The 15258-nt window shown below is 38.4% G+C and overlaps 1 protein-coding gene and 1 long non-coding RNA gene across 3 annotated transcripts in view; one reads left to right on the top strand and one right to left on the bottom strand.

Annotated features, from left to right (window-relative positions):
- The window catches only part of mybpc3 (myosin binding protein C3), a 55195-nt gene extending 39997 nt beyond the window's left edge, over positions 1–15198 (top strand). The window contains exons 15-30 of the mRNA XM_058077059.1: positions 1575–1740; positions 1818–1924; positions 2041–2070; positions 2142–2281; positions 3653–3812; positions 3890–3994; positions 4065–4253; positions 5346–5480; positions 7105–7272; positions 8800–8888; positions 8975–9170; positions 9252–9391; positions 11833–11992; positions 12064–12200; positions 13851–14037; positions 15029–15198. Of these exons, the coding sequence (XP_057933042.1) occupies positions 1575–1740; positions 1818–1924; positions 2041–2070; positions 2142–2281; positions 3653–3812; positions 3890–3994; positions 4065–4253; positions 5346–5480; positions 7105–7272; positions 8800–8888; positions 8975–9170; positions 9252–9391; positions 11833–11992; positions 12064–12200; positions 13851–14037; positions 15029–15057 (2138 nt within the window). The 3' untranslated portion in view covers positions 15058–15198. The remainder of the gene's footprint in view (positions 1–1574; positions 1741–1817; positions 1925–2040; positions 2071–2141; positions 2282–3652; positions 3813–3889; positions 3995–4064; positions 4254–5345; positions 5481–7104; positions 7273–8799; positions 8889–8974; positions 9171–9251; positions 9392–11832; positions 11993–12063; positions 12201–13850; positions 14038–15028) is intronic.
- LOC131131970 (uncharacterized) lies at positions 154–11327 on the bottom strand. 2 transcript variants are annotated; one of them, XR_009130286.1, is made up of 5 exons: positions 11304–11327; positions 7095–7248; positions 3866–3968; positions 3614–3752; positions 154–275 (listed from the first exon to the last, which is right to left on the bottom strand). It is a non-coding gene; the product is annotated as an uncharacterized LOC131131970 (long non-coding RNA). The 2 variants fall into 2 exon arrangements; XR_009130285.1 differs by lacking the exon at positions 11304–11327 and having other exon boundaries at positions 7095–7817.
- Positions 15199–15258: the final 60 nt, after the last annotated feature.

The raw sequence follows: 15258 nt of genomic DNA on the forward strand, positions 1-15258 counted from the left end.
AGGCTGCACAGTGGTCGAGTGGTTAGCGTGCAGACCTCACTGCTAGGAGACCCGAGTTTAATCCCACTTTCGGCCATCTCCCCGTGCATGCGTGGGTTTTCTCCAGGTACTCCGGTTTTCTTCCCACATTCCAAAAACATGCTAGGTTAATTAGCGACTCCAAATTGTCCATAGGCCACAATAAAAGGCCCCTTCAGAAGTTGATTGGCCTTTGTGACAGGCAGATGTGGTGTCCAAAATGTAGCACTGGGGCCATTTCCGGTTGGTGGCGCAGCCTAAATGGAAAAATCAGTAGTTTTATGGAATGGAATGGCCTTTAACCGGGCTGCACGGCGGTCGAGTGGTTAGCGCGCAGACCTCACACATCTAGGACACCTGAGTTCAATCCCACTCTCGGCCATTTTTCTGTGTGGAGTTTGCATGTTTTACCCGGGTTTTCTCCGGGTACTCCAGGTTTTCTTCCCACATTCCAAAAAAAACATGCTAGGTTAATTAGCGACTCCAAATTGTCCATAGGTATGAATGTGAGTGTGAATGGTTGTTTGTCTATATGTGCCCTGTGATTGGCTGGCCACCAGTCCAGGGCGTACAGTCCACAGTCGTCCCTCTACATTAGCTAAGACGAACATTGCATGACATTAGATCGAGTGCAAAAGTTTATCCTCTCATTTAGTGTGGAAGTGGTAAATTTTGTTGCTTCTTTTGAAAGACTTTTTTTTTTAAATCTTAGAATAAGTTATTTGCAGGCTAACTGGTTAGCTTAGTAGGTGGCTATGCTAGCAGTGTTGATCCTGTTGCCTGCGCAATGTGATGTAAACAAAGAATAATAGTGTAAAAGTGACTTTTGGAGTGTTATTTCATGTCTTCGGGGTTCTAATAATGTTAGCGCGCAGGACACACAGCTAGGCGACCAGGGTTCAATTCCACCCACGGGCCATCTCTGTGTGGAGTTTGCACGCGTGGGTTTTCTCCGGGTACTCCAGGTTTTCTTCCCACATTCCAAAAACATGCTAGGTTAATTAGCGACTCCAAATTGTCCATAGGTATGAATGTGAGTGTGAATGGTTGTTTGTCTATATGTGCCCTGTGATTGGCTGGCCACCAGTTCAGGGCATACAGTTTACATTAGCTAAGACGAACATTGCATGACATGAGATCGAGTGCAAAAGGTTATCCTCTCATTTAGTGTGGAAGTGGTAAATTTTGTTGCTTCTTTTGAAAGACTTTTTTTTTTAATCTTAGAATAACATGCTAGGTTAATTAGCGACTCCAAATTGTCCATAGGTATGAATGTGAGTGTGAATGGTTGTTTGTCTATATGTGCGCTGTGATTGGCTGGCTCGCCGGAAAACAGCTGGGATAGGCTCCAGCACCCCCCGCGACCCTTGTGAGGATAAGTGGTAGAAAATGTGCAAATTTGTGAGGCTATGAATGCTAAATAACAAAAATATTGACGTCAATATGTAGTCCCTTGCTGTGTGATTACTATTATTATTTTTCACTGAACAGAACGCCCTAAAATTTGGCTCTCGCAAACCAAGACAGCTCTTAATCTGTTTTTGTTTCATGTCCAGAGAAAGAACTGGAGGTCTACCAGAGCATTGCCGACCTCACCGTGAAAGCGAAGGACCAGGCGGTGTTCAAGTGTGAGGTGTCGGATGAGAACGTGAGGGGAACTTGGTACAAAAACGGATTGGAGGTCAAACCCAATGCCAGAATCAATATCACACACATTGGCAGGTGACGATACTCACCGGTTAGTCCCGGTTTCCTCAAACGTGTCGCCGCTACGACGCCTCCACTTTTCACCCACGTAGGATCCATAAACTGACCATCGAGAACGTCAAACCCGAGGACGAGGGAGACTACACGTTTGTGCCAGATGGCTACGCCTTCAATCTCTCTGCTAAACTTAATTTCTTAGGTAATACGCTCATTCATAAGTACTTTCGCTATTATTATTATTATTATATTATTATATTATATTATATTATTTACTCACATGTGATGTTTTTCTACTGTGTTTTTTTTTTTTCCCAGAGGTTAAGATCGACTATGTGCCGCGTCAAGGTAACGGAATATAAGTTAAAATGACCAACTCTGAAATGGCGTTCTACGTTCTTTAATTCTTGCTTCCTAAGACCCTCCTAAGATCCACTTGGACTGTATGGGCCACACGGCTGAGTCCACTATCGTGGTTGTGGCCGGCAATAAATTACGGCTGGATGTCCCGATCACTGGAGACCCCGCTCCAACGGTGGTTTGGACCAAAGGAGGGAAGGTACGGTAAAATTTGTGAATTTTCTTCGTATTATTGAGAAGTCATGGGACGCAGGTCTTGTTTATTATTAATTTTATTTTATTAATAATTTATTATTAATGTTAAATTTTTACAATATTTTTACAATATTTTTACAATATTTTTACAATATTTTTACAATATTTTTACAATATTTTTACAATATTTTTACAATATTTTTACAATATTTGACTGGGTTTTTTTTAGCCGATGCCGATAACGATTTTTTCCCCATCACCCTTAGCCGATGGCCGATTTTGGTAATGTTACAAAGTTGAAATAGTAAAAACAAACACACACACAATAAAGTTGTAATATTTGAAAATGTGTTTGGGCATATGAAGTCAAAATATTGTATTATGGGAATTAAAATATTTGAAGAATAAAAAAGAAAACAGCAAAAATAAAAACAATCAGCAGTAATTATACAAGAATAAAGTCTCAATATTATAGGTCGTTATAAATCACAATTACAAGAATAATATTTACAAGAAGAAAGAAGAAAGTTTAACTAGTTGTTGATTAAAACTGCAGAAATGGGAATAAAATAATACAATAAATAATAGTAATTTATTATTAATAACTTTTTTTACAATATTTTTACAATATTTTTACAATATTTTTACAATATTTTTACAATATTTTTACAATATTTTTACAATATTTTTACAATATTTTTACAATATTTTTACAATATTTTTACAATATTTTTACATTTTACCAGCATTTAAATAATAAAGAAAAAATGTATAGGATTTAATAAGCTTTGCTTATAGCCGAGGGTGGAATTGAAATCGGGTTTCCTAGCTGCAAGGCCCCCTCCTTCGTCATGTAAATTATTATTGTGAGCAGATGAATTGGATTTACATAATTTCTTAAGTATTTGGTTAAAGTCCGTTTTGGTTAGTGAATGAATTGAACTCCGGTCTCCTAGCTGCGAGGTCTGCGCGCTAACGCTTCACATTCATACCTATGGACAATTTGGAGTCGCTAATTAACCTAGCATGTTTTTTGGAATGTGGGAGGAAACCGGAGTACCTGGAGAAAACCAGGTATAAACATGCCGACGGTGGCATTGAACTCGGGTCTCCTAGTAGCTGTGAAGCCTGTGTGCTAACCATTCGACCGCCGTGCAGCCCCTCTCCACAAACAAACAATCAAAAAACAAAAAAAAAATATTTTGGTGTCCCACAAGGTTCCGTCCTGGAACCAGTTTTTTTTTTTTTTAACATCAAATCGCTTGTGGTCAGAATCTAGTATTACATACATGTCCAACAAATATAATACAGGGTAATTTTAGATAAATCTACTGACCTTTTTTTTATTGACTCTACTCTGATCTTCACGATGTAGGTCATCACAGATGGAGATGGTAGAGTTCACGTTGAAACCACCAAAGGACATTGCATCTTCACGATTGAAGGAGCTGAGAGGCAAGATGAAGGGATGTATTCTGTCGTGGTTCGGAATCCCGCCGGGGAAGACACGGCGGACATCAATGTTAAAGTTGTCGGTAAAAGCAATGAATTATTTTGCCATTTTATTATGCATGCAAATGGGACTTACATAAATAAATATTATTTCCAAAAGATGTTCCAGATGCTCCTCAGGCTCCCAGGGTTCTCAGCGTCGGAGAAGACTCCTGTATTGTGCAGTGGGACCCCCCTGTCTTTGACGGAGGACAGCCGATTATTGGTAAAGCTAACTCGGAATTTTTTTCAGTCTGTAAAATGCTGATAATCCTCAGAATATTTATTTGGTTCAGGCTACGTGCTGGAACGAAAGAAGAAGAAGAGTTACAGGTGGATGAGACTGAACTTCGACCCCTACGCCGAAACAACCTACGAGGCCAAGAGGATGATCGAGGGCGTGGAATATGAAATGCGGGTCTACGCCGTCAATAGCATTGGCATGTCTTGCCACAGTCCAGCCTCACAACCGTTTGTGCCAGTTGGTGAGTTTTTCCCGCAAAGAAAAATAATAATAATAATAATAATTAATAAAAATGCAAATGTGCAATAAATAAATACTAAGGAGGAAAACGACAAAAATATTGCTAAATTTACGGGTTTGCATGTTTTCCTGGTGCTAGCTTAGCCTAAAAACATGTGTCCCACTCACTGATAGCTCCAAATGGCCGGCAGATTTGAGTGAAATTAAATTCATTTTTTTATCTACTGAATTTAATTTAATTTAATTTAATTTAATTTAATTTAATTTTTAAATTTAATTTAATAGAATTTAATTTAATAGAATTTAATTTAATAGAATTTAATTTAATAGAATTTAATTTAATTTGCTAGCTAAAATTGTCCCATCAGCAGTTGAGTCCGTAGTTCTTTGCTAGCTAACACAGTTAAATTTGCAAGACCAAAATATGGCTAACTGCATAAACATAGACACTTCAGTTTTGTTCAGCTCTGAGATTGCCAATTTAATTTAATTTAATTTAATAGAATTTAATTTAATTGCGAGCTAAAATTGTCCCACAGTGTCGCCATCATCAGCAGTTGAGTCTGTAGTTCTTTGCTAGCTAACACAGTTAAATTCGCAAGACCAAAATATGGCTAACTGTATAAACATAGGCACTTCAGTTTTGTTCAGCTCTGAGATTGCCAATTACCAATTAATTTAATTTAATTTAAGTAGATAAAAAAATTAGCATACATGTAGCCGAGTCTGTATTTATTATTATTTTTTTTTTATCACAAAACATCTCAGGTAGCATTGTGTGAGCATGAAAACCAGAAACAGAAATCATTGTCCCACAGCATCGCCGTGATGTCGACATCATCAGCAGTTGACTCCGTAGTTCTTTGCTCGCTAACACAGTTAAATTCGCAAGACCAAAATATAGCTAACTGTATAAACATAGGCACTTCTTCAGTTTTCTTCAGCTCTGACATTGCCAAGTTTGCAAACCCGTTCCTATTCTCATGGTTCCCCTCATTAGGTCGCCTCACTCGCTGCAAAACTGCTAATTAGATTGATTAAAATGTTTTAACGAGGCCTTCAAAACCGCCCTGTGTTGCCCCTCCTCTTTCAGCCCCGACAAGTGAGCCCACCGGACTCTGCGTGGACGACATCAGCGACACTTCCATTACGCTCAAGTGGCGGGCACCGGAAAGGATCGGTTCGGCTGAACTGGAGGGTTACGGGGTTGAGTACCGCAAGGAAGGCAGTAAGTGCCGGTGCCGAAACCGCCGTGTGGTTTGGACGAGGGTGTTTTTAATCGACTATAACGAGCTTGAATGAACCTCACTTCATTATTCAAGTGCTTTTTCATCTGTATTGTTTTAATTATAGGGTCAGAGGCGGCATGGTTTAGGTGAAATGAATGTAAATGCATACCTTGGTTAGCATACATTATGCCTCTGGTTGCATACATAAGTTTGGACAAAATGAATGTAAATGCATACCTTGGTTAGCATACGTTTTGCCTCGGTTTGCATACATAAGTTTGGACAAAATGAATGTAAATGCATACCTTGGTTAGCATACGTTTTGCCTCGGTTTGCATACATATGTTTGGACAAAATGAATATAAATGCATACCTTGGTTAGCATCCGTTTTGCCTCTGTTTGCATACATAAGTTTGGACAAAATTAATGTAAATGCATACCTTGGTTAGCATACGTTTTGCCTCGGTTTCCATACATATGTTTGGACAAAATGAATGTAAATGCATACCTTGGTTAGCATACGTTTTGCCTCTGTTTGCATACATAAGTTTGGACAAAATTAATGTAAATGCATACCTTGGTTAGCATACGTTTTGCCTCGGTTTCCATACATATGTTTGGACAAAATGAATGTAAATGCATATCTTGGTTAGCATCCGTTTTGCCTCGGTTTGCATACATAAGTTTGGACAAAATTAATGTAAATGCATACCTTGGTTAGCATACGTTTTGCCTCGGTTTGCATACATATGTTTGGACAAAATGAATATAAATGCATACCTTGGTTAGCATCCGTTTTGCCTCGGTTTGCATACATAAGTTTGGACAAAATTAATGTAAATGCATATCTTGGTTAGCATACGTTTTGCCTGGGTTTCCATACATATGTTTGGACAAAATGAATGTAAATGCATACCTTGGTTAGCATACGTTTTGCCTCGGTTTGCATACATATGTTTGGACAAAATGAATATAAATGCATACCTTGGTTAGCATCCGTTTTGCCTCTGTTTGCATACATAAGTTTGGACAAAATGAATGTAAATGCATACCTTGGTTAGCATACGCTATGCCTCGGTTTGCACACATTTTCTGGTTAGCGTACAATATACACTCTAAAACAAAAACAGGAACATTGATGTCTCCTTATACCCTGTTGGGAAAGGCGTAAGTTTGGACAAAATGAATGTAAATGCATACCTTGGTTAGCATACGTTATGCCTCGGTTTGCATACATTTTCTGCTTAGCATACAATATACACTCAAACAAAATCAAGAACATTGATGTCTCCTTATACCCAGTTGGGAAAGGCGTAAGTTTGGACAAAATGAATGTAAATGCATACCTTGGTTAGCATACGTTTTGCTTCTGTTTGCATACATTTTCTGGTTAGCGTACAGTATACACTCTAAAACAAAAACAGGAACATTGATGTCTCCTTATACCCTGTTGGGAAAGGCGTAAGTTTGGACAAAATGAATGTAAATGCATACCTTGGTTAGCATATGTTATGCCTCGGTTTGCATACATTTTCTGGTTAACATACAATATACATTTTTTTTTGTCTGTTTCATCATATGACCAGTCATGATGTACTCGAATGTGTGTTACCTTCCCACAGCGGATGAGTGGATACCAGCCATTCAAGGCCTGACCGAGAGAACCTCGTTGGTGATCAGAGATCTCACCACAGGAGACAAGGTGCAATTCCGTGTGCGGGCGTTCAACATGGCTGGTCCGAGCGCTCCCGCAACCCTGGCTCAACCTGTCACCATCAGAGAGATCATGCGTGAGTGGACATTTGTGGACGTTGGAGATACAGTTGCTGTGGTTACTTGACTTTCTTATAATTGCACTTCTGGCACCTCGTGGCCGTTTTTATGGCTCTCAAGTATTAATGCATTACTGAGGAGGTGCATCTCCACCACCTTTAGCTTCTCGCGCAAACAAACGTATAAATACCTTGTTGGGATCAAGTATCTATCTTTGGTATTGAATGAGTAAATCGAGGAAAACTCATTTTTTCAACAGTAACCGAAAAACACGCTAACCAAGGCGGACGCTAACCAAGGCAAACGCTAACCAAGGCAGACGCTAACCAAAGGTTCCACTGTATTTGATAATGAACTGATGGAATCTGAGTCACCTGGCCGTCAGGCTAGCATTTAGAAGCTAGCAGGCCGGAGAAAGCGGTCCTCCAAGAGGGTTCCTCTGTCTTCTCGCCCGAAGACAACTGGGATAGGCTCCAGCACCCCCGCCACCCTCGTGAGGATAAGCAGTAGAAAATCAATTTAATTTTCTGCACTGTGTGTATGCTAGCAGCCCCGCCTCCACAAGCGATTTGATGTTTAAAAAAAAAAAACGGTTCCAGGACGAAACCTTGTGGCACACCAAAATATTTGGTGCGTTGTGTGGACTGTAATTATGGACCACAACCGGACGTCCGTTTTTTTGTGTGGAGAGGGCTGCACGGCGGTTGAGTGGTTAGCCTGTCGACCTCACAGCTAGGAGACCCGAGTTCAATTCCACCCTCTCTGTGTGGAGTTTGCATGTTCTCTCATACGTTTTGCCTTGATTTGCATACATAAGTTTGGACAAAATGAATGTAAATGCATACCTTGGTTAGCATATGTTTTGCCTCGGTTTGCATACATTTTCTGGTTAGCGTACAGTGTAAACAGGAACATTGATGTCTCCTTATCCTCTGTTAGAAAGGGCGTAAGTTTGGACAAAATGAATGTAAATGCATACCTTGGTTAGCATACGTTTTGCCTCGGTTTGCATACATTTTCTGGTTAGCGTACAATATACACTAAAACGAAAACAGGAACATTGATGTCTCCTTATACCTAGTTGGGAAAGGCGTAAGTTTGGACAAAATAAATGTAAATGCATACCTTGGTTAGCATATGTTTTGCCTCGGTTTGCATACATTTTCTGGTTAGCGTACAATTTACACTAAAACGAAAACAGGAACATTGATGTCTCCTTATCCTCTGTTCTTCGCGTGCATGCGTGGGATTTTTCCGGGTACTCCGGTTTCCTCCCACATTCCAAAAACATGCTAGGTTAATTAGCGACTCCAAATTGTCCATAGGTATGAATGTGAGTGTGAATGGTTGTTTGTCTATATTTTCCCTGTGATTGGCGTTCCCTGGAAGACAGCTGGGATAGACTCCAGTATCCAACCGCGACCCTCGTGAAGAATTCCAAAAATGCGCAAATTTGTGAGGCTATGAATGCTAAATCCCAAAATATTTACATAAATATGTAGTCCCTTGCTGTGTGATTACTATTATTATTTTTCCTTGAACAGAACGCCCTAAAATTTGGCTTCCCCGGAATCTCCGCCAGACTCTAATCAAGAAAGTCGGAGACACTGTCAACCTGGTGATTCCCTTCCAGGTACTTCAATATTTTTGAGAAAGCCGTTAAGAAAAAAAATGACTTTGTACAGTAAAAATTGTGTAATAATTGTAATAATTACTCAGGGTAAACCCAGGCCTCAAGTTACTTGGAGTAAAGACGGGCAGCCGCTGAACTCCACATTCGTCAGCGTCAGAAACAGCGACACGGACACCATCTTGTTCATACGCAAGTCTGAACGGAACCACTCGGGGACGTACGACCTTCTGGTGCAGATCGAAAACGTGGAGGACACGGCCAAGGTCATGCTGCAGGTCGTCGGTGAGAAATAAAACTCCTGTGTGCTACCGACGCTATAAAGTGGACTATTTACTGTTACTATTTACTTATTTTACTGTATAGATGTCCCAGGACCCCCCGAGGCCCTGAAGGTCACGGATGTCTGGGGTTTCAACGTTGCCCTGGACTGGAAGCCACCCAAAGACGATGGAAACTGTGAGATAACTGGTTACCGCGTTCAGAAAGCTGACAAAAAGACCATGGTGAGTATCGTGGAGTCGCTCGTGGGCATGATTGACGGTAAGGCCTGTGCGAGGCGGAACGGTCGGCTCCCAAAAAAAGACGACGGTTGAGTTCCTTTTCAGATCCCGTAATCATTTGGAACGCCCCCAAACTATAAAATACTTTCAGGAACAGTTTTTTGGGCTCAACAAGAGATAGGACTGATATTTCACGTCTCTACGGCTGCAGCTACTTCCTGTTTACTGCAGTAAGATAAAATGAATGTAAATGCATACCTTGGTTAGCATACGTTTTGCCTCGGTTTGCATACATAAGTTCGGACAAAATTAATGTAAATGCATACCTTGGTTAGCATTCGGTTTGCATACATAAGTTTGGACAAAATAAATGTAAATGCATACCTTGGTTAGCATACATTTTGCCTCTGTTTGCATACATGTTTGGACAAAATTAATGTAAATGCATACCTTGGTTAGCATTCGGTTTGCATACATAAGTTTGGACAAAATGAATGTAAATGCATACCTTGGTTAGCATACATTTTGCCTCGGTTTGCATACATATGTTTGGACAAAATGAATGTAAATGCATACCTTGGTTAGCATACATTTTGCCTTGATTTGTATACATAATTTTGGACAAAATTAATGTAAATGCATACCTTGGTTAGCATTTGGTTTGCATACATAAGTTGGACAAAATGAATGTAAATGCATACCTTGGTTAGCATACATTTTGCCTCGGTTTGCATACATATGTTTGGACAAAATTAATGTGAATGCATACCTTGGTTAGCATACGTTTTGCCTCGGTTTGCATACATATGTTTGGACAAAATTAATGTAAATGCATACCTTGGTTAGCATTCGGTTTGCATACATAAGTTTGGACAAAATGAATGTAAATGCATACCTTGGTTAGCATACATTTTGCCTTGGTTTGAAAACATATGTTTGGACAAAATGAATGTAAATGCATACCTTGGTTAGCATTCGGTTTGCATACATAAGTTTGGACAAAATGAATGTAAATGCATACCTTGGTTAGCATACATTTTGCCTCGGTTTGCATACATGTTTGGACAAAATTAATGTAAATGCATACCTTGGTTAGCATTCGGTTTGCATACATAAGTTTGGACAAAATTAATGTAAATGCATACCTTGGTTAGCATACATTTTGCCTCGGTTTGCAAACATGTTTGGACAAGATGAATGTAAATGCATACCTTGGTTAGCATACGTTTTGCCTCGGTTTGCATACATATGTTTGGACAAAATTAATGTAAATGCATACTTTGGTTAGCATTCGGTTTGCATACAGAAGTTTGGACAAAATAAATGTAAATGCATACCTTGGTTAGCATACGTTTTGCCTCGGTTTGCATACATAAGTTCGGACAAAATTAATGTAAATGCATACCTTGGTTAGCATTCGGTTTGCATACATAAGTTTGGACAAAATGAATGTAAATGCATACCTTGGTTAGCATACGTTTTGCCTCGGTTTGCATACATAAGTTTGGACAAAATTAATGTAAATGCATAAGTTTTGCCTCGGTTTGCATACATAAGTTTGGACAAAATTAATGTAAATGCATACCTTGGTTAGCATTCGGTTTGCATACATACGTTTGGACAAAATGAATGTAAATGCATACCTTGGTTAGCATACATTTTGCCTCGGTTTGAAAACATATGTTTGGACAAAATGAATGTAAATGCATACCTTGGTTAGCATACGTTTTGCCTCGGTTTGCATACATAAGTTTGGACAAAATGAATGTAAATGCATACCTTGGTTAGCATACGTTTTGCGTCGGTATGCATACATAAGTTTGGACAAAATTAATGTAAATGCATACCTTGGTTAGCATACGTTTTGCCTCGGTTTGCATACATAAGTTTGGACAAAATGAATGTAAATGCATACCTTGGTTAGCGTACATTTTGCCTCTGTTTGCATACATAAGTTTGGACAAAATGAATGTAAATGCATACCTTGGTTAGCATATGTTTTGCCTCAGTTTGCATACACAAGTTTGGACAAAATTAATGTAAATGAATACCTTGGTTAGCATACGTTTTGCCTCGGTTTGCATACATATGTTTGGACAAATTGAATGTAAATACATACCTTGGTTGGCATACATTTTGTCCTCGATTTGCATACATTTTCTGGTTAGCGTACAGTACACACTCAAACGAAAACAGGAACATTGATGTCTCCTTATACCCTGTTAGAAAGGGCGTAAGTTTGGACAAAATGAATGTAAATGCATACCTTGGTTAGCATGTTTTACCTTGGTTTGCATATATTTTCTGGTTAGAATTCTTGTATTTCGTGTTTTTTTTTTTTACTAGATTCCAAATGTCCTGTATGCGTTCTGTGTACATTGTTACTAAGCAGAACTTCAAACGAAACCCATTCTGACATTACCTTTTATTCCCGCCCCTTTAAGGAGTGGTTCACCGTCTTCGATCAGTACCGCAGAACCAACTGTGTTGTGTCGGACCTCATCATGGGGAATGAGTATGTCTTTCGGGTCTTTACCATCAACCCGGTGGGTCCCAGTCCGGAACCCCGGCAAACCAAGGACGGCGTCTACATCCAGAAAACCGGTAGGCGGGGACTAAAAGACAGAGAGCAAGATTAAAATAAAGTTTTCTGAATGGAACTCGAACGTTTTCAGGCATGGACTACAAGTTCCCCACCTTCAAGGAACCCGACTTCTCTGAGGCTCCCAAGTTCACGCATCCCTTGGTGAACCGTTCGGTGATCGCGGGATACAACGCCACCCTCAGCTGCTCCGTCAGGGGCATTCCCAAGGTCAGTCGATCAGTCAGGTGACCTCAAATCGAGGTCACGTGACACGATTTTTTTTTTATAGCCAACGGTCAATTTGAAAATGGCGCTAGTTCTCGCTGTTCAGTCTCGTTTCGGGTCCGGGTGAGACTGGGCCTGCATGCATACCTTGGTTAGTATACGCTTTGCCTCGGTTTGCATACATAAGTTTGGACAAAATGAATGTAAATGCATACCTTGGTTAGCATACGTTTTGCCTCGGTTTGCATACATAAGTTTAGACAAAATTCATGTAAATGCATACCTTGGTTAGCATACGTTTTGCCTCGGTTTGCATACATAAGTTTGGACAAAATTCGTGTAAATGCATACCTTGGTTAGCATACGTTTTGCCTCGTTTGCATACATATGTTTGGACAAAATTAATGTAAATGCATACCTTGGTTAGCATACGTTTTGCCTCGGTTTGCATACATAAGTTTGGACAAAATTCATGTACATGCATACCTTGGTTAGCATACATTTTGCCTCGGTTTGCATACATAAGTTTGGACAAAATGAATGTAAATGCATACCTTGGTTAGCATACGTTTTGCCTCGGTTTGCATACATAAGTTTGGACAAAATGAATGTAAATGCATACCTTGGTTAGCATACGTTTTGCCTCAGTTTGCATACATAAGTTTGGACAAAATGAATGTAAATGCATACCTTGGTTAGCATACGTTTTGCCTCGGTTTGCATACATAAGTTTGGACAAAATGAATGTAAATGCATACCTTGGTTAGCATACGTTTTGCCTCGGTTTGCATACATAAGTTTGGACAAAATTCATGTAAATGCATACCTTGGTTAGCATACGTTTTGCCTCGGTTTGCATTCATATGTTTGGACAAAATTAATGTAAATGCATACCTTGGTTAGCATACGTTTTGCTTTCAGTCTCGTTTCGGGTCCGGGTGAGACTGGGCCGCATCAGGTTTTCAAAAAAAACAACAAAAAATGCATTTATTAAAAACAATTTAATTTTTTTTTTTTTAAAATAATTACAAATAATTAATTTGAAGTCTGCACAGTGGTCGAGTGGTTAGCGCGCAGACAAACTAGAGCGCTAGCGACCTAAACGGTAGCCTTCAAGTTATTTCCTTTCAACTTAAATAGCCAAAAACTTACCACTTCCACACGGATAAGGAGGATAACTATTAGTATTTAACCTTTAACATGAACATTAATAAAAACGTAATAATTTTTTCTGGGTACATGATACCATACAGCATCCATATCAAACTTGCGCGGGACGCACTAATATTACATTTTTGATATCAAGGCGGGGGCCTCAAATTAGTGTCCTGCGTGCCACATTTGGCCCGCGGGCCGCGTGTTTGAGTCCCCTGATGTATATCATGACAGACACGATGTTCTCTGCATTTGCGTCATCCATTTTTAAACCTTCCTATTTTGGAAAACAAACTTGGATACGATGAACATCCAGCAGCAACACATCATTTTGGCATAACTGCTATTTTCATGAAAAATAATAATAATAATATAAATTTGTTTACTCTGCTTTCAACCCGATGACGTCACTTCCTGAACGAGGCTGAACAATGAGGTATTATGTGGTATCGGTGTCGCATCAACTGATAGCGCCCCCCCCCCCCCGTATCACGTTAGCCTAAAGTGACGTGGTACAAAAACAAGATGGACATCACCAACGAAGCCAAGTACAGGATGCTGAGCAAACAAGGCGTCCTGACTCTGGAGATCCGCAAGCCCTGCCCGTTTGATGGCGGCGTGTACACGTGCAAAGCCGTCAACGCCAGCGGCGAGGACGTGGTGGAGTGTAAGCTGGAGGTTCGCCGTAAGTGTCCGCACGAAGTAGTGTTCGAGTATTTTAAAATGTGGATTTGCTGCACTGTACTTCAATTTATGGGTATAGGATATTTATAAGATATTTAAATATGCCTCATTTTGGACTAATAATAGGTCGTATTCTACCCGGAAACAGCAGGATTTATTAGTATTAATATATTTTGGAAAAAATCATTGTGGTGGCGACGGATTACTGTATACCTTTTTTTGGAAATTCAGTTATATATATATATATATATATATATATATATACACACATATATATATACATATATATATATATATATACATATATATATGCAAATATTATTATATATAATAATATATAATTATAATTATATATGTGAATAAATATATAAAGGCAAATATAATAATATATAATATAATATATAAATATAATTATATATGCAAATATAATTGTATAATTAAATATATATGCAAATATAATTATATATATGAAAATATAATTATATAATTATGTATGTGCAAATATAATTATATAATTATATGTATGTGCAAAAATGATTATATATGCAAATATGATTATATATGGCCAAATATAATTATATATGTCCAAATATAATTATATAATTATGTATGTGCAAATATAATTATATAATTATATATGTATGTGCAAATATAATTATATATAAGCAATTATATATAATATAAATGTGCAAATATAATTATAAGTAATTATATATGGGCAAATATAATAAGTAATTATATATATGCAAATATAATTATATATATGCAAATATAATTATATATAAATTTATATATAATTATATATATTTGCAAATATAATTATAAATAATTATATATAATTATATTTGCATGTGTACACACATATATGTGTATGTATATATATATACACACATACATATACACACACACATGTATATATAAATATATATATATTTAGATATGATATTTGCACCTGGATTGTTCACGGATTTTGATGTTTGCCGTCCTCGCAGCTCAAATTGCAAAAGAAGAAAAGAAGTAAAGCTGGAGGATCCATCGTCTGCTGCATCTCTCACAGCGTTCATCACCATGAGGACGTAGAAGACAAAGTGCTCAATCGAAATACAGCAGCAACATAATATTGATGATTCTTATGTTATTGTTATCGTTAGCATTAGCGTGTTGTGAGAGCATTCAAACTTCCATTAAAAGCCTTTTGTTCCACCCATCCTCTTCCCTTCAG

Source organism: Doryrhamphus excisus, chromosome 7 (genome assembly GCF_030265055.1).
Source record: "Doryrhamphus excisus isolate RoL2022-K1 chromosome 7, RoL_Dexc_1.0, whole genome shotgun sequence".
Taxonomy (NCBI): Eukaryota; Metazoa; Chordata; class Actinopteri; order Syngnathiformes; family Syngnathidae; genus Doryrhamphus; species Doryrhamphus excisus.